Source organism: Meleagris gallopavo, chromosome 2 (assembly GCF_000146605.3).
Source record: "Meleagris gallopavo isolate NT-WF06-2002-E0010 breed Aviagen turkey brand Nicholas breeding stock chromosome 2, Turkey_5.1, whole genome shotgun sequence".
NCBI classification, from domain to species: Eukaryota; Metazoa; Chordata; class Aves; order Galliformes; family Phasianidae; genus Meleagris; species Meleagris gallopavo.
Window position 1 is genome coordinate 106,530,917 of NC_015012.2, and position 21,971 is coordinate 106,552,887.

General features: G+C 45.0%; 1 protein-coding gene across 1 annotated transcript in view; it reads right to left on the reverse strand.

Moving 5' to 3' along the window:
- Positions 1 to 6,758: 6,758 nt before the first annotated feature.
- The window catches only part of CLIC5 (chloride intracellular channel 5), a 31,444-nt gene continuing 16,231 nt past the window's right edge, over positions 6,759 to 21,971 (reverse strand). The window contains exons 4-5 of the mRNA XM_019613408.2: positions 17,668 to 17,849; positions 6,759 to 15,153 (exon numbers count right to left, since the gene is read on the reverse strand). Of these exons, the coding sequence (XP_019468953.2) occupies positions 14,986 to 15,153; positions 17,668 to 17,849 (350 nt within the window). The 3' untranslated portion in view covers positions 6,759 to 14,985. The remainder of the gene's footprint in view (positions 15,154 to 17,667; positions 17,850 to 21,971) is intronic.

Here is a 21,971-nt window from a genome sequence, read left to right on the forward strand (position 1 = left end):
TGCACACAGCAGGGGGTTGGCACTGGATGAGCGCTGTGGGCCTTTGCAACCCAGGCCATTCTGTGATGCTACAATTCTATGAACTCCTCCTTATTAGAAATTCTATTATCTACATATCTTTACAGCAATCCCTAGCTATTTAGATTGCACTCCTGGGGACACTTCAAAGAAGACATGATTTGCCACGGTGATCCTCAGAGGATGGAGCTATTTCAAGGTGCTTCTCTTGCCATGTCACTCCCATCTGGTGGCATTAATCTTCTCCCAGATCTCATATTTTTGGTTTTTTTTTTAAACTCAGTGCAAATGGCTTCATTATGTAAACCAAATGAACTTGTCCTCAAACGCACAAAAATTCAATCACAGATGAATAGACTAAGTAATCCTACTGACTTCAAGCCTGGATTTGGGGATAAGTACGTGACTATGAGGATTGTCAAGTGGGAGTCGAAGAATCAGAAGACCCAATGCAAGTGGTCAGCTTTGGAGGACAACAAAAATGAGACAGAATTCCCCTGAGAAACTGAAGCAGAAATCATTTCTTCCTCCTCTTCATCATAGAATCACAGAACGGTTTGGGTTAGAAGGGATCTCAAGGATCACGAAGCTCCAACCCCCCTGTGCCATGCAGGGCCACCAACCTCCACATCTCACAGCAGCCAAGGCTGCCCAGGGCCCCATCCAACCTGGCCTTGAACACCTCCAGGGATGGACGGGGCATCCACAGCCTCTCTGGCAGCTGTTCCAGCACCTCACCACTCTCATAGCAAAGAACTTATCCATCCATGTATCACCCGTGCCTCGAGGTGCTAGCTATGAGTTGTGGTTCCCCATCATTCCATGTCATTGTACACACAAAGATGAAAGATGTTCACCCAGCCCACGTGTCAGAGGAGAGCAGGAGAGTGAAATAGGCTGGGGAACACAAGGTGGCAAGGACTGCTACCCAGAAACAGCCCATGGCAGTGCACTGGAAGGAATGGTTCCTTTTGCACTGTCATCTTACTTAAAATGTAATTTCATTTCCAAATACTGATTTTAATTGAGATATTTAACTTTGATATGTTGGTTAGGAAATCAAGATTAATTATTATGGTGGGGATTTGACCATGTTTTCAAAACAGCAATTTTGAATGGAAAAATCTGACAAGATTACATTTTATAATGAGAATATCTTTTTTGTTGAAAAATGTCTTTCATCTGGGATGAAATCTTAACTGAGGAGTAACTTGCAGATGTGTGAGCTGCACATTCACGTTTACCAAAACTGATAATGCCTCTGGAGCCCCATGGCATCAGGGCAGCAAAGAGTCCCTTGGCTGTTGTAGTGGTGTCAGCAATGAGGAGGGAAGTAGTTGATAGTATTATTTATTAATCGCATTTTTGCTAATGGTGAACGTAGTGGACCTCAACCCCATAAATGAGACAGGTCAAGAGCAAACATGTGGCACAGCACAGGCAGAGGTGGCAAACAGCAGAAGGAATGAAATAGCACTGACATTGTCATGGTCATTCTGTCTCTAATGTCCTACCTGGTCCCAGAAGCCAGTGGAAACTGAGACACTCAAAGACCCAGAGAAGAACTTTTCAGAGAATGCTCTCATACTTTTTCCATGTTCCTACACTTCTCCATGGAACCAGCATGTCTCCTTGACTCTTGCTTTCTTTCCCAAGCCCACGGTCTCTGGCTTTCTCTTGTAACTCACCAGCACTGTATTCTCTCTTTACTTACCCCGGTTGGTCCTTCCCCTTCCAGTTGAAGTAGGGTTGTGCCTTAAAGCAAACCACAACATCCCATTAAAATGTGACTTGCTGAGGCAGAGCAAGAGCCCAGAGCTGCCCAAGCAGCTGCTTTTCCCACTGCCTTTCTGAGCACCAGCTGGAATGGATAACACCTTCATTGCCCCTTCCCCTTTCGAACGCACCATGGGGATGGGTGCATGGAGACCTGTTCCCCAGGTGGCCCCAAGAGCCTCATGCGAAGTGGATCTTAGAGCAGAAGTGGAGAAAAGGTTTTCTTCAGGTTTTACATCAGCAAAAGTCACATCACCTACTTCCCTTGCTGCCTCTGCACCTTCCCAGCCCCGATCCCCCTGAGGAGGTACAGACCTGCCTCATTTCTCTGTGCACAGCACTCGCAGCCTGGGGATTTGGCTGCCAGCGGAGCCCCAGAACCAGGCTGGTGGCTGTTGGGAACAATGGCATTGTTGCCACAGGAATAAACATCCTGGTGGCCCGTTTGTGTTTATCTGGTATCCCCATTCTCTGCTGATTAACCCAGCCAAGCGAGGTCTTCATGTGGTAATTACAGCACAGCTCATTTGTGTGTGTTTTACAATGGTGTTGATATAATCCCACTAGAGCACCCCAACCATGTGCAAGGAGTTCCCACCAGAAATCCAAATAACGCCCCAGTGCTGCTGACAGCTTAATAACATGACAAAGTTCAGTCCCGCTGGATGTCAGGGACAGGAATGCGGCTCAGGCTGCTCTGACCTGCAGCTTTCCAAACACCGTACAGTTGAGGCTGAGCGTTTGACAAATAACCTTTTCTTTGCCTGCTCATATCCATCAGGCGTTACCAGGTGCCACGGAGAGGCCACATGCCACTGTTAAAATGTTAAATTGAGTGGCACGGCCATCAGAAGCTCTGGGGAGGGACATTTATCTTTATTATTATTGTTATTAATAATGCAGATATTGCTGCACGTCGCATTCCAAGGTATTTTTGCAGCACTAAATCATCCAAATGCCCATTGACGGCCCTGATAAATCACACAATAAACCAAAATTCAATACAGCTGTCAGCCCAGGCCCCGAGCAAATCACAGGGAGCTCAATTGTAAAGTTTAGGCAGGGACTGTATGCAGTGGGACGGGAGCAGCATGGCACGCACTGCAGGCATTGGGAAAGGGATGGCTGCTCATGATGGCATTTCTCATTGTTTTCCTCTTTCTGCTTATTTTTTCTTTTTTTTTCACTGTTTCTTTACTTCTTCCTTAAACCACTTCTCTCCGTCTGCATCGCTTCTTTTTCTTCTGCTCCTCTTCTTCCCTCTCATCCCGTCTCTGTCCTCCGTCACTTGCCTTCCAACTCACCATCCCCTTTTTCTCTCTCCCTCTTCTACCCCTCCCCATCAAAGAAAGGAAACCGTAACCCAAAGGAAGAACAGGAATTGAACCGATGCCAATGCAATGGGCCAAGAGGCTACATATGGAACCAGCAAATCACAGAGCCATGAAGGATGTTAGTGATTTAAAGTTATGTATATTGAAGTCTGGATCTTAAAATGAATCCATAATGGTAGAGGTAACTAATGGGGAGACTTAACTGACAGCAAGCAGAATTTTTTCTTTAACGTCGTTATGTTCCCACAAACTCCTCTTTTCCGGTCCCCACCCTTCCCATGCTCCCCTTTCTGATTAGTTCAATGCTGACAATGAAAAGCTAAAGCTGCTGCTTGATGAATAAAGAACTGAAGCCCATACACCGTGAATAGGAGTGCTCTGTGGGCTGGATGCAGAGAGGGGCATCCCATGTGCTGTCCTGGGGAGCTATACCTTGTGGCAAGGGATTACTGATGGTCCTGCCTGAATGCATACAGCAGCGAGAGTCCTGCTGTGATATGAGGTACCTCCCCCCCAGGATGAGTGGCAAGAGGCAGCTGGTCCCTTTCACACACCAAATGCACCAGTTTTCTGTGAGCACTGCAGATATCCTGAGTTAAAATGCTGCTCTGAGCTATGTGTGTGGATAAATGCACATTTGGGTGCATGTGCACACAAAGTATTTCATATTGAAAAAAAAAAAAAGAATGACACACGACATTCACCGTAGTTGCAAAGTCAAACACTCCAATGATAGGAAAGGGGAAATATTGTTTATTTGACCTGAATTTCCTACTTTTTATATATGAGCATCCTGGTGGCCCCACAACGTGAGGTGGCACCATGCACAGTGCAGAGGCACTGAGCACCCCCTGCTGCACCTGAAGGCAGTGGGAACTGCCAAATACTTGCCTGTACTACTTAGTGTATATTCATATACACCCTTCCAAGTTCATCTGTGCCCATCATCCAGAGACTGTTCCTTACAAGCAGCCATCCACTTTAAGAAGGAGCACCCACAGCTCTGGGCAGCAGTGCCAGGGCATCCCATTAGGATTTCTCCCTAATGTCTAATCTAAACCTGTCCACCTGTCCTCTTCATTTAAAGCCCTTGCCCAGTGTAAGTGAAGCACTTGCCAACAGTACTGCTGTGGAAAACACATGATGCCAGGACTATTTGGAAGATCTTCTGGGCTGACTACTAAGGGGTAAAGAAGGTTCAGCACCACACATTGCCAAGCAACAAATGGCACTGCAGTTTTCCTATGTTGGGGGAACTAGAACTATTAGAACTACGCCCTCATTCTCTCTGATATTTTTTTTTTTTGCTTTTTTTTTTTCCCAACATGGGCTTTCCACACTACTGCACCTTCTTCCCTATGGCACGAAATTCCCCTTCGCTTTCCGCACTGCTTATCTAAAGCAATGCTGAAACAGATGAAAGCCCCCGCAGTGTGGACACATTGCAGGGCTGTGTCTCCCTCCAGCTGCAGAAGAGCAGAGTGGGAACGTCCCAGTGATGCAGAGAAAACCAGCCTGGAAACATCACCACGCTGCAGGGTTTTCCTTTTCCTCCACGCTTCCCTGGGGAAAGCCTAGATGCTGTTAGCGGTGTCTGAATATTGGCCAGATTATGGGGCATGTGGGTAGAGCCCATATTTATTTTTTTAGAAGTATATATTTGTTTGATGTTTTGCAAGCATCTGCTTAAGATTTCTGTGCTTATCTAACGGGAGGAAAGAGCCCATTCTTCCCAAAGCCAATTCAGTGCAAGAAAAAGTCATAACGCCGCTGGGCCCCTTTGTTTCATCCTTCGCCAAAGGGACTCCATGATTCCTTTGCTGCTCCTCGGAGAGCCAGGAGCGGTGGCTGGCAATTAAAGGCATCTGCGGGGCTCACGAGAGGGAAGGCATGTGGGAGATGAAGGATGGATGGCACCTGAAAGGCCTAAATTCTTGGCTGGCGCAGTCTGGGCTGATAGCAGCATGTCTGATGGGTTGTGCAGGCGTTACAGCAGGTATGGAGGTGACATAAAGAGAAAGCAAATGAATTGCTTGCTGACAAAGCTTCCTCCAGCCCACCCCTGAGGGAAGAAGTGCCAGCAGCTCCGTGGAGCAGCTAAGGAGGGATTAGTTGGGTAAGGAGCAATCCAACGACTAAATGACCAAAAAACAACCAGAAGGACGGTGAGGCTGATAATAGGCTGAAATAGAGGAAGCTTCCGTTTGTGCAAAGGAGATGCGTAAGGAATGAAACAAATCAGACAGGAAAAGTAATGGGTGATTCAGATTGCCAATCCCCCCATTTTCAATCGGGTCTACAATTAAAACCACTCACACACATAAAAGCTCTTGTTGTACACAGGGTCTAACGGATCCAATGCACTCCCTGCTGTAAAACACCACCTACAGAAGTGTCAGGTTTGCTTATGTAACTGGAGCTGTACCTACCTATTTGTAGTAAAGCAAGCACCAAAAGAACACTGTCATGGACAAGCTTTTGTGCCCGCTCAGCACGACAGACCCCAGGAGCCTCATCACCCTTCGGTGCTGGTCATCCTCAGAGATGAACTCTTTGTGCAAACGCAATGAACCAAGCAGGAACATCCCACCAACACTCATGAGCATGGGCTTGGAAATACATTCTCATATCACAGATTACTGCAAGAGAGATGTGGCCAACAGGGTCTAGTCTGATGCCTAGGAAAAAACGTTGAAATATCAACCAGGAGGAATCCAACACATTCCCTTCTCATTTTAGCTGCTGCATTATGAGCCCTTGTTGTTTCAGACGGATGGTGACTGCCTGCTGTTTGCTCCGGGAGACTCAGATGTCTCTAATGCCTCTCTGGAAGTGGTTTGCTTTGGGGAAGCTAAATTCAAAACGTTGCGCCGCAATAAAATTTGTAATTCTACACATTTGTGCATCACACCACCAGACCGGCAATCTGGAGCTGCGCCACCCAGCCCTTCCTCGGCTGTGTCCAACCTCTCGCAGCAAGAGCAACAGAAGCAATATAAGAAGCAACATATGAAATACGGCAGGTGAAAACACGCTCCATCTGGGCCCTGTCCCAGCCCACATATTTAGGAACGTCTTAACCTGGGGATTCCACCCAAACTATCATGTTTAACAACTTTAATGGTCTATTTTTCAGAACGTTATCATATCCCTATTTGAACCCCATGTTCATTCTGCTCTGCAAAGTTTCTGCTGGTAAAAGGCTCCAAAGCTCAACTGCACTTTGAAAATGGTATTTTTCCTTGTTTGCTTTAGACTTGCTGCTGGATTACTTCATCAGGAAACCCTACCCTATGAAATGAGAAAAACTGAACAATAACAGCCCATTTCACTCCATCCACTATTTGACAGAGCTGTATTATAACACCATCAGCTCTCAGATCTGCTGTGCTGTGCTTGGACACTACCCCAGAGCTGTACAATCATATGGCACCAATGCTTTTACCTGCTCCTGCTTCTGCTGACATAGCTGCAGCTGACTGTCCTTCACTTCTACTCCACCCAAGTTCCACAGGTGAGTACAGCTATAGGCACACTTTCTCTCTGCAGCCACTCCTAGAGCCAAGGGTACGTTTCTGGTTAATAAAACCAACAGTTAGCAATTTAAACAAAAGTCCAGGAATAACCCAATGAGAAAATAAACCACTTTTATTCAAATTACCAAGTGTTAATCACTCCCGGAATATCAGACTATAAACAGCTCCAATTCAGGAAGGTGGATTTCTTCATTTAACACATACTCATTTGAAGGCTACAAAAGAAATATTTGCTTGTTTAGGCTTACAATGAAACAATAAGCTGATACTTGTCAATTTAATCTTAAAAATTAAACTGTTTCTTCAATAATAAAATATACTCCCTATGATACAAAAAGGACATTGACTTTATTCACAGGTGACAGTACAGCCAAGCAATCATTATGCTAAAGGCAAACTGCAATGACATTTTAATTACATTATTCCTATTATATGTTCTGAGTGTTAGAGCAGCACACAAAGGCTCTAATCAGACTCCTGCCACGCTAGCAGCTGTACATATGGAGAGGAAATAAAGAGTTCTACTGCAAAGGGTGCCGTCTGATCTAAAATTCTCCCTTAGGATGTGCCTCAGTGGAAAACCAGGGGTATGAGAAGAGATGGATTACCTGCCTGACCTGATGGAGACCCTCCCATGCACAGTCACTTTCCACAGCCAAGCTCTATCAAGGAGTTGTTTACAAACAGATGGCTCTGAAGCTCACCAGATCCAACTGAAGAATCAGTCTTTAGGAACCCCTGATTTTGCTTTCCCCCAGCAGACTGGCAGACCCCAACAACAATGAGGTGTTTCTGAGACTAATGACATTTTGGTGGAAGAAATCCAGCCCTTAAGATGGGTCTGGACTGATAGCTAAGAATTGGAGTGTCTTTGAGTCACTTTTTGTCTGTGCTGTGTCCTGAGGGTATTATTCCATCCCAACTTTAGCTTTTTAATATCACTGATGTTTTTAAGCAGCTCTGGGGCAGGTTGGGGCCACTCATGTCCCTGCATAGACTGATTTCACATGCAGGAGTGAAAACTTGTCCATACACCTCTGAGGACTCCCAGACTGGTTCCTCCTCCTCCCTCACTGGAGGGACAGCATCGTGTGCAGCGGGCTCCTCTTCCTCTCCTTCAGCCTCAGACCCCCCTCACTAACCAGGATTGGAGTCAGGATTTGGAACTGAGTGGTTTCTGAGGAAAACAAAACAGCATTTCTGCTCACCCTCAGATCTCACTACGCAACTTGGTTTTGATCTTCAGGCTTTGGAATTGGAAACAGTCAGACAAGGAAGATAAATCTGTCAATCGGTGGATCAGAACTTGCTAGGCGGTATAGAGCAGGACTCTTAAAAAAATAGAATTTACAGGGAAAAAGAAAAAGGGATAGGGTGATTGCTGTAAGGATTTGCACAGATGAGGACCTGTTCCCCAGAAAGCAAAGCAAGCAGCTATTGGGAACGGCTTCACAAGCTCTGAAAACACAGCCACGTACACAAGCAGTCAGCATTGCACAGGGAAGGAGAGATGGGGCCAGGTTTTTTTCACCCCTATTTCCCAGTGCTGACAAAACCCCATTCCTGGCAGCACGGGAGGCAGGTCAGCAGCTCCTGCCTCTGCACGACCCGTGGCACTGCTTGTGTCCACTGCACAGGGAACAAACCCAAGGGCTCAGCCTACAACAGCATCATTTCAGGAGCAGTTCACCTTGTGCCACCTTCCGTCCCAACACACTCTTACAGAACTGTTGAATTAAATAATGCCATTACATAATAGAATCACAGAATCATAGAACGGCTTGATAGGAAGGGACCTTTACGAACATCCAGTTCCAACCTCCTGCTGTAGGGAGGGACTCCTCCCATTAGACCAGTTTGCTCACAGCCCCATCCAGCCTGGCCTTGAGTGCTTCCAGGGAGGAGGCATTCCTCGTAATAAAATGCCTATACATAGAACAGATGCTGTTTCTGGGAGTAGGACTCAATGATCCTTACAGGTCTCTTCCAGCTTGGGATATTCCATGATTCTGTGATTCTAAGCAAAGTGTTGTACAGAAAGTAATCCCCAAAAAACACCAAAACAACCAACGAAAAACTGAGACTTGAACCAGACTTTAAGTTTTTACTGCAAAGCGTGGATTATTCTGCTTGCTCAGTCCTAAGCAGACTCTTCAAAATGAACTATATGCTGCCTCGCTTAAGCCATTCGGTCAGAATCAGACTCCTATATATGCTTTATAGTACAGTTTATTCCCAAAGATGGCGATAACCTCTCATTACCCCAAAGCTCTTAAAAAATTCCTAAATGAAAAAGCTGAGATATCTCCTGTTTGGAAACGCTCCTTACCTGTCATATACATCCAAACTAAAGGGATTGATTTGATGGGGGAAAGAAAAGGGGAAAAAGATGAATGTGGTGCCCATACCTATTTCCCAAAATTTTCAGATATAGACATAGAGAGACAGGGAATTAGCAACAGTGCAGGAGAATGGGCTGCAGTGATGCTGCAAAACATAAGCAAACCGAGGAATTGGGGGCTGTTCACTCCTGCTATGCTTCTACACTGCACACTGCTTTCAGGGCTTCCAGTAGTACCTATCAGCAGCAGCCAAGCTTTTCTGTTTTAATTTAATTTCATTTAATTTCTACCAACAAATTCTACCCTGTGGTGAGAACTGACAGCATCATGTGGAGAACCACTAAGGAGTTTTTGGATTGTTTTTACAATGTGAGTATATACATTAAGACAAAATAAATCCCCCACCCTCCTCAGCTTTCGTTAGACAAGCCGTATCAGAATAGGAATGGGGCAGGCAGCTCACTGCCTGTGGGAGGGAGATGCAGCAGAACACGGCTTGGCATCACACTGCCAGCAGGGCTCTGCCCCAAAACCCCAGGGCTCCACCAGCATGGTTCTGACAGCACTGGTGGCGTCCCTCAGTTAGAACTGGGACAGAATGGGGTCTTTGGTGCTGCTTCTGCAGTGAGACTCCGTATGCTGTTGCTGGTTCCATGTTTCTCTGAGTGTTTGCAGTTCTCCAAGAACATCACACCTCAAACAGCTTCATCATGGTGTAGACTTGGGCTCTAACGGGAACTCCTACTGGGAATTTCCCCTCTGGGAATTCTGCCATGGATTTCAAAGGAAACAGGATAATAACAGCTTCATTGATAGAGGCTTTCCTGCCATGACTTTCAGGCCCCAGTCCTGCAAGTGCAAGCGCAGGCAAGCACTCGTTCAGCACTAACCACTAACATCCTTCAGGGCATTGAGCTGGGGCAGCAAGAGGTGGCATAGACAGCTCTGCTTGTGGAGCAGCACTGCTGGCTGAGAGCATGGCAGAGCTGACATCAGCATTTCCTACCAAACACTGAACCACCAGTGGGGGACTGCTGGGCAGGGGTGGCCATCCCCCAGCAGTGCAGCCATCACCTTCTGGGCTGGGCCAATGGCACCCCTCAGAGCTGCTCAGCTGGTGCACATCCCCCGGGATACTGCCAGTGTGAGCATCTCTCTGATAAATGTTGAAAGGGGATGGTTTGGGCCAAGAGGGGAGCAAGGGGCTGCAAGACTGCTGTGGGCTATGAAATGCTGCCTGGTGAGGGATGTGGGGGTCTTCAGGTTTTGGATACCAGTGTTGGGCAGGACCCTGTGCTCCCTTGGGGCTGAAGTGTTGCTTGGGATGGGGGACAAGGAAGTAAAGCAGGTCACTGCTCTTTTCTTTCCCTGCACAGAAGAGGAGAGGAGGTGGTAGGACCCGTTTTCACTGCCCAGCACAAAGTTAATGGAGTGTGGTAATTTAGCACCAACACAGACCAGAAGATCCCGACGAAGGAAATGGGTCATTTTGTGACCAAGAGGGAACATCCCTATGTATCTGGGGGAAATCCCTCAGCAAAGCCATCTTGAACACGGTGACTGTTCCAGGTCCCAGCTTAAAATCAGAGCCCAGACTAAACAGACCATCATTTTTGGTTAAAGTATCCCAGATGAAAAGACAGATTGTTAAAAAAATGCTTTGAACACTGTTTTCTCCAAAAAATCATTACCTCCTTCAACTTCTCAACAAGTACAAGCCTCCCAGCTTTCCTGCCTCCTCTGGAATCATTTGGTCATCACAGACATCAAAATTAATGAGGAGTTGAAAGATTGAGTAGAAAGGCAAAGATCTTACTGGAAAATATTTCTTAATATGAAAAGCTATTCAAGAATATATCTAGCAGAATAATAAACAACTGCAAACTTCCCAGTGCCTAAAAGAATACAAGTGAAGGAGGACAATGGGCTTTGGGTTTACTTCCCTGTTTAAAACACCAATTCATTTTACAAACTGTGTGCTTCCATGTGCCCTTAGGGTTTCAAATGAGTGAGATTTCCAACCCCTACATTTTAGCAATACCCCAAACTCAGTGGTGAGCCAAACATGGTCACTTCAGAAAGAGAGACTCTCTTTGCTTCTCACTTTTTCTGCTGGGACAGTGGTGGGATCCCTGCTGGAAGCAATGACCTTTGGTTGCCATCCCACCAGGCAGATGGGTTGTCCTAAAATGCCCTTCTTTGTGTGCCCATCCATGGGCACTCTACTGAATTGGCACTGAAGGATGGAAGCATGGTTATGGGTAACCTGGAGCTGACTTTCTGTGGGTACAAGGGATGAGAAAAGCTGTCTGGGGGTCAAAATAGAATAAATACATACTCAAAATTACCGCTCTGCACAACATGGCAGGAAACAAAGATGTCTAGCTTCTTTGCAATACAGACCATAATTCCTCCCTGGCGGTGGTTTTCAGCTGATGCAAACATAGGAGAAGAGCTTGTAACCCATAGCTCAATAGTCCACAACACTCCTGATAAAGAAATACCTTTACAAGAGTCTTTCTGGTGGAAAAAAATGTCTGTCGGAAGCTTTCTTTTAAGCAGTCCTGAAACAGGCACTCCCTTGGTCTTACCTGCATAGCAAGATGACCTCTTGGCAACTGAAAAAAGTCTAACAAAAAACAAGAGTAACTTGTATATGGGATCCTTTAACACTCCCGTATCGCTGGTAATAGAAGAGAAATCAATATTAGTTCCAATATGAATGGAGTGTTGGATTGACTGAACAGGGAGCTTTGAAATAAATATCTAAGAAATGTTTGGATGAAATGGACATCTTTACAGACATTTGGTCTGCATTTCTGAAATGTAGATGATTAAATCCATATTGTTGGCTTCTTCCCCCCCTGCACTATGTCTTTCTTTACATCTTGCAAAAAATTTATGAACAAAGTTATTGTAAATCTGCAATGTCTGTCTTGTCACTTAGATTCTTTTCAGAAATGCTGCCTTGCCAATGTAGACATACAATCCTGTATGATTAATATTTATTACTTAAAATTCTAAATACAATGGGAGGTCACTGAAAATACCCTGCCTAAAGGAGTCTGGAGCCCCTTAAAATCTTGATGGTGATGGATCCTGAGTCAGGAGTACTGAGCTCAAATTCAGTATGTGTAGGACTCAAACTTTTCTATATAGGATTTCCAGTGCTTCCTGCTTCTGCCTATGGCACAAAGCACAAAGCACAAAGGTGAGCAGAAGTTACAGACCTGACAGCATGAACCTGCAAACCCAAAGGTCAGGCAATGCTTGAACCTGTCCGTGATCTTGGATCAGCCTATAATAGAGTGATGAACAAAATGCACAGTTAGGATGCAGAGCCAGACGTAAATTCCCCCAGAATGGGCACTACAGCTGATGGAAAACCAGTTTCATTTCTTTCCTCTTATTCCTTCTCATATCTATCAATACATTTTGTCCAGATTTTTATTTCTCTTTGCGGTGTTGCTCAGAAAGTGAAAATATTTTGATTTTGTATTGCCAATTAAAAGGACGGTAGCACGGGGGTTTTCAGTTTTCTAATCAAATCGAAAAAGGATTTTAAGAACATCTAACCAAAAAACTCATTGCACCAACAGGTCATTTTCCTTTTGCTATGAGCCCACCCATTTCTAAACATCATTTTTTAAAAAACAGATGCAACTTGCGGCATGCTGAGACCAAAGGATGGTGATTTGGCCCTCTTCTAGCAAAAAAAAAAGTCAGACAGGTAGAACATTTTAGAAGCATGGGATTCAGGAATGAGGGTTCAAAGATGGCCAAAATCAGGGCAGACCCCGACTGCCTCACTCACCCCACTCAGCTGCAGGTGAGCACTGCCTTCTGTAAGGAGCTAACCACAGGGAGCACAGAACAAGAGCTGCGTCTGCCTCTGCACCTTCATTCCAACATCACTGCCACTGTGCCACCAACTGCGTGCAAACCGGGCCAACAGCAACTGCAAAAAGCTGCTCCTGGCCAAGGGGTGCTGCCAGCCAAAATCCAGCCCAGAGGCTGTTCATCACACAGCAGCTTCTCCCTACCAAATGAGATCATACAGTGCTGTTAATACCATCCTGAGCAGCGCGCTGAGCGCAAACCAAAAGCAAAAGGCAGGCAGAAAGGACCGAGTGGATCAGAATAAATAAATAATCGCCTCAATCTAAAATTAAAAAATAAAATAACATCACAAGTCATTCCAAACTCATGAAGAAGTGCTGTTTGTTTTGTTTTTTTTTTAACGTAGCCACATGTGCCTGTGCAGACACTGCTAAGCTCCTGAGGCTTTGTTGGCTGCTATCAGCACCCTCTGAGCCAGCTGATTTCATGCAGTCTTTGCCCCCCAATCCAGCCACTTCTAACATAGCCCCTTTCAGGGGAAGGCCTGGGAGTTCTGAGGTTTTGGAAAGCTCAGAACAAACTGATCACTGCGTGCGAAACAATAGTCAACAACAAGCAAACTGTATCCTGCTCCCAGCTGGGTGAGCATGAGAAGGGGAAAAATCCCACCAGACATTCATCACTGTCATGCAGCGGTGGCCGTGGATCCATCTCTTGGCTCTCAGGCTGCAGACAGCTCACTGCAGGGTTCCCCTGGCCTCAGCCCACTGCCCCCAGGCTCCCCTCAGTCAGGGCTCAGCCCTGAGATAAGGAGAGCCATGCCAGCCAAGAGCTCAGCTTTCGTTTGTCTTCAAATAGTCCCAAACTGAAATGTTTCATGTTCACCATCATACATGTGAGTTTTATGCAAAAGGGCTGTCGTTCTGGATTTACTAAAGTAATGTGCACATAATCACTACTTTAAAGCAAATTGTGTCGGGCAGATGTTCCGGATTGAAAGAAATAATCGGTCTCAGAAAACAATCCTGAATCATTTAACCTGGACTGGTGAACCTTGGGGGAGCAGGACTAAGGCAGCATGCAGGCTTCCTCCTCACCTGCTCACCAGCTTTCAGGATGGAAATGGGTCTCCCTGTCCCAGCCTGTCCCTTTCTCAGAGCGCACTGCTCCCTGGGCAGGATGATGGCTGCCTGAAGGCAACCCATCTGGAGCCCAAAGCTTGTTCCTGCCTAGCCACGCTTCCCAAGATAGCAGCAGAAAGGAACTGGCAGCCACGGAGCCAGGATGACAATGTTCTGCATGGTTTGGTTAGCTGTGCCAGTTTGGGCTGTGGGCTTGACTCAATGTATTGCCCCGTTATTAATGCTGTCTCTCCCAAATGTCAGATCCACTGGCCATTTTGGCATTAGCCTCTTCCAAGGGCTTCCTGCTCAATTGCCCATTCACTCTCTTTTGCTTTACACCTCTAGATCCAGCAGCATCATACAAATTTTATGCAAAGGAGCATCTGCAAGTCTGACATATTTGCTTAGGCTTTCCCCTCTTGTGCCAAGTTAAAAATAAATGTCCTACAAACACTTGGGCCTTCTAAGACAGAAAATGCTTTCAGAGAGGTTTAAAAATACAACTGCTAAGAGCTTTACTCCCCTAGGGTCAAACTCTTTCCTTTTGCCTCTCTCACAAATTTTGTTCCTTCCTCACAGGTTTCAATAGCAATGGGAAAACAAAGCGCCCTTGAAATAATCAGCAGAAGAAGCAGTTCTATGTGTTCCTAACTGACTTGCTTGAAATTTAAGCTAACATACTACTGTTATAACTCCAAAGAAAACAGGTGGTGACATACCCCAACACAAAACAAGAAACTAATACAGCGGAGTCATTTCCAATACTGATTATGAGTAATACTAGTTGTGTCAGATCGTAGGTTCAGATTTCAAAGGGTCTCCACCCCCTACACTAGAGCTGCCTTCTCCTTCCTCCAGGGAGAAGCATGTCTATCCCTGACCAATACTCCTGAACAGGTGAAATCATAGGGATGCCGACCAGATAGCATAATGATAAGGTATATCTTAAGGCAACAAGGAGAAAAGTCTACAAAACAGGAATCTGCCAGGGATGCTGAGCCACTGCTGGGGTCAGTTAGGACTTGCTGAGCCGTTTGGCCACATCCGCATAGGCTTGCTCAATTTCTTTGTCTGCTGCACAGGTGTTAGTGAACTCATCCCTGGCGTACGCGTTCTTCAGGTACCGCCACAGCCCCGTCATCTCCGTTGGGAACTCGAAGTTGCGGTATTTCTTTGCAACAATCTAAACCAAAGGAAAAAGAAGAAAAACAAGAAAGCATCTGCTGGTGATACATCCCCTGATGGCATTTCAGAGAGCTTCTTACTCTTTCTTGTAGTATAATTAACAGCAAAGGAGACAAATAGGTGATCAGACGCTAGAACAGGTTGTCCAGAGGAACTGTGTTCCATCATTTGAAGTACTGGGTTGGACAGGCCTTTGAGTAACCTGATCGAATGTCTCTGCCCACGATCTTTAAACATCCCTTCCAACCCAAACCATTCTATAATTCTATTTTCTTTTAAATTCTTGGGGACACTTGGATTTAGAATAGAACATCTTGAAAAGGCCCATTGGTGATCCCACGTTTTGCAAGGACACCATCTGGCCTAAGGGCACTTCAATAAAATTGCCTGGCAACTATCACCAAATTGTGCATTTTAAGGCACCTAAAGTTCATTAATTTTACTACTATTTTCAGGTGTTTTCCACCAGTCCTGTGCACATCAGTTCTTAACAGTGAGATGCCAAAGAAGAGATCTTATAGCTGAATGAAAAATATATAGATTTAGGGGAAAGGCATTAGTAGCAGTTAATATATAATGCATTTTAAAACTGAGTACCATATTCAACATATTACATTATATATTTACTATTTTTATTTTTTTTTAACATACGTAATATATTTTATTTGGCCAACAAAGTCAGAAGACATAACTGCCTACAGCTGTTGGAAGGCTGTGTCCTTGTTCTCACAAAGAAAAGATTTGGCATGGTATGGGTACCATGGTCGAGGAACCAAGATGATTTAGCAGACATTAGGAACAGGACTATTAGTATAAACTGGAGAAAGAAAATGGTTATTTCAAGAGTTGTTAGACTCGGAAATTGTCCATCAAGGGAAATTCTCAATTTCTCAAAATGTTCAGGCCCTTATTCAGCAAAATATTTAAGTGCATACTTAATTTTAAGCACCTGTATGGTCCCATTGAAGTCCAAGGGACTAATCTGTGTTTAAAGCTAGCTGGTTGGTTAGGCAGCTTGCTGGATTGGGACATTTCAGTTTCCCTGTAAGAACATACCATATAGAATAATCCTGTGGTGACAGAATGAACTAGCTGATAGGAAGGGACGGATTAGCTGATTTGATGAGTGCTTCCAATCTCTAATTTTTCTGACAGTATAAAATTGTTCCTGAGCATAAATTACATACATATGTGGCACAGAGTTCCCCTTTATTTTAAAAGCACATGGTAGAGCTGTTTTCCATCTCAGCTTTCGCAGGACAGTCATGTTCTCAGAAATGACTATGATTTGATTTGCTTTTATTACCAGGATCCACTTGGTATATGTAACGCCTCATCCTGCCTTAAACTGCATTTAATTAAGCATTCTTGCCTTCAATGGTGTTTCACACACACATGGGGAAGATAAAACCTGCTGGGCAGCTCAAGTCAAGATTTTCACAATTTCCAGCATACATCTTTCATCAAGTGAAAAACTCTTGATAATTTACCCTTTTCTTACATCTGTAAAATGCTTTTCAGATAATATCCTGTGGTTATGCTTGTCTGAGAAATATTTTAGTTCTCGTTTGACTTCTTTCATTTTGTCACAGTGAAACAGGAACCATTTGATTTTGTACTGTGTGAATCCAAAGTCACCAATCAAAATGAGCCAAAGAAAGAGCTACAGCTGGGAGGATGTTATTGCAGCTCTCACCTGGTGACTTATGCACTTTTATCTATCTTACTGCATGTGTGCCGTCAGCTCCTAGGCTCAGTTTATGTTTTGGCTCAGAAAGCCAAATTAGACACATGTCTTGGTTTTAATTACTAGTTTTCTTGCTTGCCAAGGTCTGCCAGGTACTTGCTTTATTCTAAAGAAAGATGCAATCCAATAAATTAGATAAATGAAACATTTACAAGTCAAGATGATGCACATCATTTGCGCTGTACCAGCAACCACTGTATATCTTAAATCCTGGACTTCAGCTGTGACACTGATTTGTTAATTTCTCTATGTGAAACACCAGCTGGAACAAACACTGCCCCCAAAGACACACTGTCTCTCTTAAGTCACAAGTGGGTGGGAACCGAAGTAATATATGAAATATATGTAATTAATATGAAAGATGACTTTTCCCAGCAGCAGTGTAAAAACAAAGAGAAAGGACACCCAAATCTTAACACTGTCTTTGCTACTGACTACTGATGGGACAATTTTCCCACATACTAAATACAAAATGGTTTAAGTTAACTTACAGGAAATACTGAGAAGAATGTGTGTCAAATCCTGTTTCCTTAGCACTTAAGATACCTCTGCTGAAAAATCTGTTGGCTTGACACTTGGCTGTTGGAGCAATGGAAGGGACTTCACTCTGTGCACTTCATATATCACTCATTTTCTTATCCATGAGAGGGAGTGGGTAAATACATATGTGTTAGCCTACCATGCAGCACAAACACTCAAAATATTTGAACCGGAGCACTTCCCTACCAAATAAGGCTTCTTTGTCCATCACATGATATCTTTTACCTTGACAACATGGAGTTTGGGCAGAAGGTTGCAGTCAGCAAGGGTGAGGTCATCTCCATCCAGAAACTTGCGTTTGGACACCTTCTCTTCTTCAGTGCTGTTTGCATCAATCTCCTCTGGCAGAGGGGTTCTCAGATAATCATCCAGCTTCTTCAGAGCCTTCACCAAACCTCTTTCAAGGGCTGTGCCAAAAAGAAGGAGTGAATGGCCAGAAAGAATTATTTAGAAACATTCACTGTCAATGGCTATTAAACAAAAGCAAGGTAACAAAATAAAAATTCAAAACTACTCAAAACAGGTGAGATATTCAGCCACTGTTAAGATTCTTCTTACTTCAGGTTCATTTAGGTGCAGATTCTCATTCTGATATGTCTCAGATGGAGTGCCACAGTGGAGATAAGTCTTGGGCCTTCAGCTGTGAAAGCCCTTGTCCCACACTGCTGCTGGCTTCAAGGAACTGAAGATGTAAAATTCCGCTTAGACGTGACACAAAGCAAAGAGCAAAGTCTGTACTTGAAAACATCAACTTGGGGCACAGACTTTGCGTTCTTACACTTTACCTGCAGGTTAGTAAAAAAATGTGATTGCAACAATGCACTTATAGAAAACTGGATGACTGTACACACATTTGCATGTTATTTGAACTGCAGAAGCTCCAGGGCAAGAAGGATCTTTTGCATCTCTGAAGGGTGACAAGCACGATGTGGTCCTGGCACCTGACAAGTGCCTCACAGTGCTAAAGCAACATAAATAAGAAACAGCGAGAATTTACAATGTGAAAAAATAACAACATGACTCACGGGCTTCGGGCCAGAATTTCAGCTGGTGAAAATTACCTGCGGTGATTTATACCTGCTGCAGATCTGGCCTGGAATCAACGTTTAAGGCCTAATCCTGTAAGATCTTTTATCTCTGAGTAAGTTACTGCCATTTAACTTAAGGGAGACTGCTCAGTGCGTCAGGTTACTCACACGGCATGGCACTACAAAGCCTGGGGACATAAATGTATTCATGGAGCACAGCGTGAGCTCCAACAGGCAGCAGCGATCATCCTGTGCAGGACAGTTCTGGCACCTGCAGCTCTGCTGGCTCTGCTTGCTGCTGGCACGGAGGGATGGGCAGTGTGCACAGAGCCATGGAAAGAGCAGGAGCCGAGCTCCACGGAACGTGACTTCTCTGCAGCCCTGACATCCATTAAGCCTTGTGCCAGTGGTGGAAGATGGATTAAGCCACCTGATGCCTTGCTCCCTCTGAAGCCTCTAGGCCAAGCACCAGGGAACCGTAGCAGCTCTGTTGTGGCTGACTCTCAGACACAGTGGCAAATCCTGGCTTAATTGATTGACTGGAGGAGTGACTGCGATCCAACTGAAAACATCCCAGCAAACGGAGCGGGGAGAGAAAGAATTTTATTTCTGAAAGCAGAGCATCTAAAGCGACTGAAGTGCTGCCATCCATAAAACAAAAGCGTTGCCATCCCTTATTTAATCAATTTAAATTGAATTTTGACACTGACATTCTCCTGTCAGATCCCGGCAGTGGTGCCTTTAATCATCTGCAGCTGTGCTCTGCCACACGGCTTCTGCCAAAGGGCGGTGATTTCCTGCTGCACAGTGCTACCCCGTGTGGCAACGCTTGGAAGGTTTAGCAATCTCTCCTTGGTTTGACCCATCACACCTGTTGAATGGAGAGCTCTCTGTCTCTTGGTCAGCCCCACACTATATTCTCTTGCAGTGAATTCATTTAGAGACAATGGAATCAAATTACTGTGATTTAATCCAATTTTGCTCATTTGGATTTTAGAAAATTGGCTTAACGCTGACTATTTTCCAGCATCCCATTTACCCAGTGAGACCTACAGGTCTTTGAGGGATCCGTGCAATGTTCCCAGTGGAAGTGCTACACGAGCTGCCCTGTGCTAGCCCATGGGTCAGCTGCACGTGTTTACAAAGCCAGGAGCAGCAGGTGACACGCATTTATGTAAGTTTTCTGGAACTTATTAGGGATGTGTTGTTTTCTTTTCTTACTGATACACCAAAATGCGTCATGGTTGTCTCAAAAACAATGCCTGGAGTGGAGCCTATGTGTGACAGTGGGAAAAACATCTATCTGAATTCATTTGGCGCTTGCATGCAACTGCTTTAGGCCAGAAACGAGCATATGTGCAAGGTTCAACATGTCTGAGACTAACTCCAGGCTCTGCTGGGACCCATGGGATCCCAAGATCTCCCACTGAAGTCATTATAAGGTGGGACCACCTCGGATTCTGATCATCAGAAACTGAACCACTAATTCAGACCCTGATTAATTAATACTCCTCTGGTACTGGTAAAGCTCCCAGAACAGCCAGGAAAGAGAGGATCAGTGAATAAGAGAGAGCTGTCTTTCTTCCAACTGACCAATGATGGAATTCTGAAAAGTCAAGAGAATTAAAAACCTAAAATTACAATTTAATATAGAGCTTAGGTATACAAGGCTACTTTTAATTTCTTTTAAAATCATTTTAAAAAAAATAAATAAGTGGGAGAAGAATTGTATTTTTAACAATGTTGTAGGGAGATAATTTTTCTGGAAAGTGGAAGGCTGAGCTTCAAATGCCTTTTCAAGGTGATCAAACCAGATCTCCCAGATAAAATCCCACCAGTGGAGTACAGAGTAATCTGTATGGATATCCTATTGGACTGTTTCCCTTTTCATAAATAATTTCAGTGGATCATCACAGAAGGCTGAAACCATGGGTAAACACCTTAAAAAACTAACTCTCTCATTTGCTCTCTTATCTTGTCAATATTTAAGAAAATCCATTAACGGTAAAAAATACGAGCAAAGACTAAGAATCAACATTCTCAGAAAAACCTACAGCTCTGAAGGTTCTGGAACCCTTGCTGAATGACCTGTTGTCTGGGTTCATATTGAGATCAAACCAAGCAGAAGAAGCTCTTCACAAAATCATGGAATGGCTTGGGTTGGAAAGGACCTTAAAAGACCTTAAAAGATCATGGCAGTCCCACCTCCTGCCATGGGCTGGGTGCCCCCAGCTCAGGCTGCCCAGGGCCCATCTGTGGCCTCAGGCATCTCAAGGGATGGAGCACCACACCTCTGGGCAGCAATGAGGCTCACCACCCTCTCAGTAAAAAATTTCTGTCTAACATCTGTCCTAAATTTCTCCCTTGTATAGTTTTTTAGTTTAAAGCCATTCCATGTTGTCCAATCACTATCAGACCATGTAAAAAGTCACTCCCCCTCCTCCTTATGAGCTCCTCAGTACTGGAAGGCCGCAGTGAGGTCTCCCCACAGCCTTCCCTTCTCCAGACTGAACACCCCCAGCTCCCTCAGCCTTTCTCCATAGAGAGGTGCTCCAGCCCTCTCAACATCCTCCTGGCCCTCCTCTGGCCCCGCTCCCACAGCCCCACATCCCTCCTGTGCTGGGGGCCCCAGGCCTGGATGCAGCAGTGCAGTGCAGTCTTACAAGGGGCAGAGCACAGGGGACAGCCCCCCCGCCCACTGCCACCCCTCTGCTGATGGAGCCCACAGTACTATTGGCCTTCTGGGCTGTAAGGACACACTGCTGGCTCACGTTCAGCTTTTTATCCATTAAGACCCTCAAGCCCTTCTCTGCAGTGCTGCTCGCTATGAGTTCTTCTCATAGGCTGTACTGCATCTGTGATTCTCAACCCTAGTACCTTAGATTCTCTTGTGATCACTTTTAGAGCGTCTCCAGGTCCCTCTGGATGACATCCCTCCCTTCTTTTGTGTCAGTTGCACCACTGAACTTGGTGTCATCAAGAAAGCTGCTGAAGGTACACTCAATCCCACTGTCTATGTCACTGATAAAGATGTTGAAGAGTATTGGTCCCAAGACAGACTGCATGGGGACACTGCTCATCACCGGCCTTCACCTGGACATAGAGCCATTGACAGCAGCTCTCTGGCTACAAACATTCAATCAATTCTTTATCCACTGAATAGTCCATCTTTCAAATCCATCTCTCTCCAATTTAGAGATAAGGATGTGGTGCAAAGCCTTGCACAAGTCCACGTAGATGACAGTGTCCTCCCTTTATCCATTGATGTCATCACTTCAATAGAAGGCCATCAGACTGGTCAAGTACAGTCTCCCTGGGTGAAGCCATGGTCTTGAAGCTGCAGTGAAGTTGTGCTGGCTGTCACAGATCACCGCCTTGTATCATCTCTGAACCTCCCACAGTATGGCTATTTTGTGAAAATCTGGATGACTTGATATGTTGTCTCTGTTGAGAACACAGGGAGCCGCAGGCACTCACTAGGACATTGTGAATACGAGACAC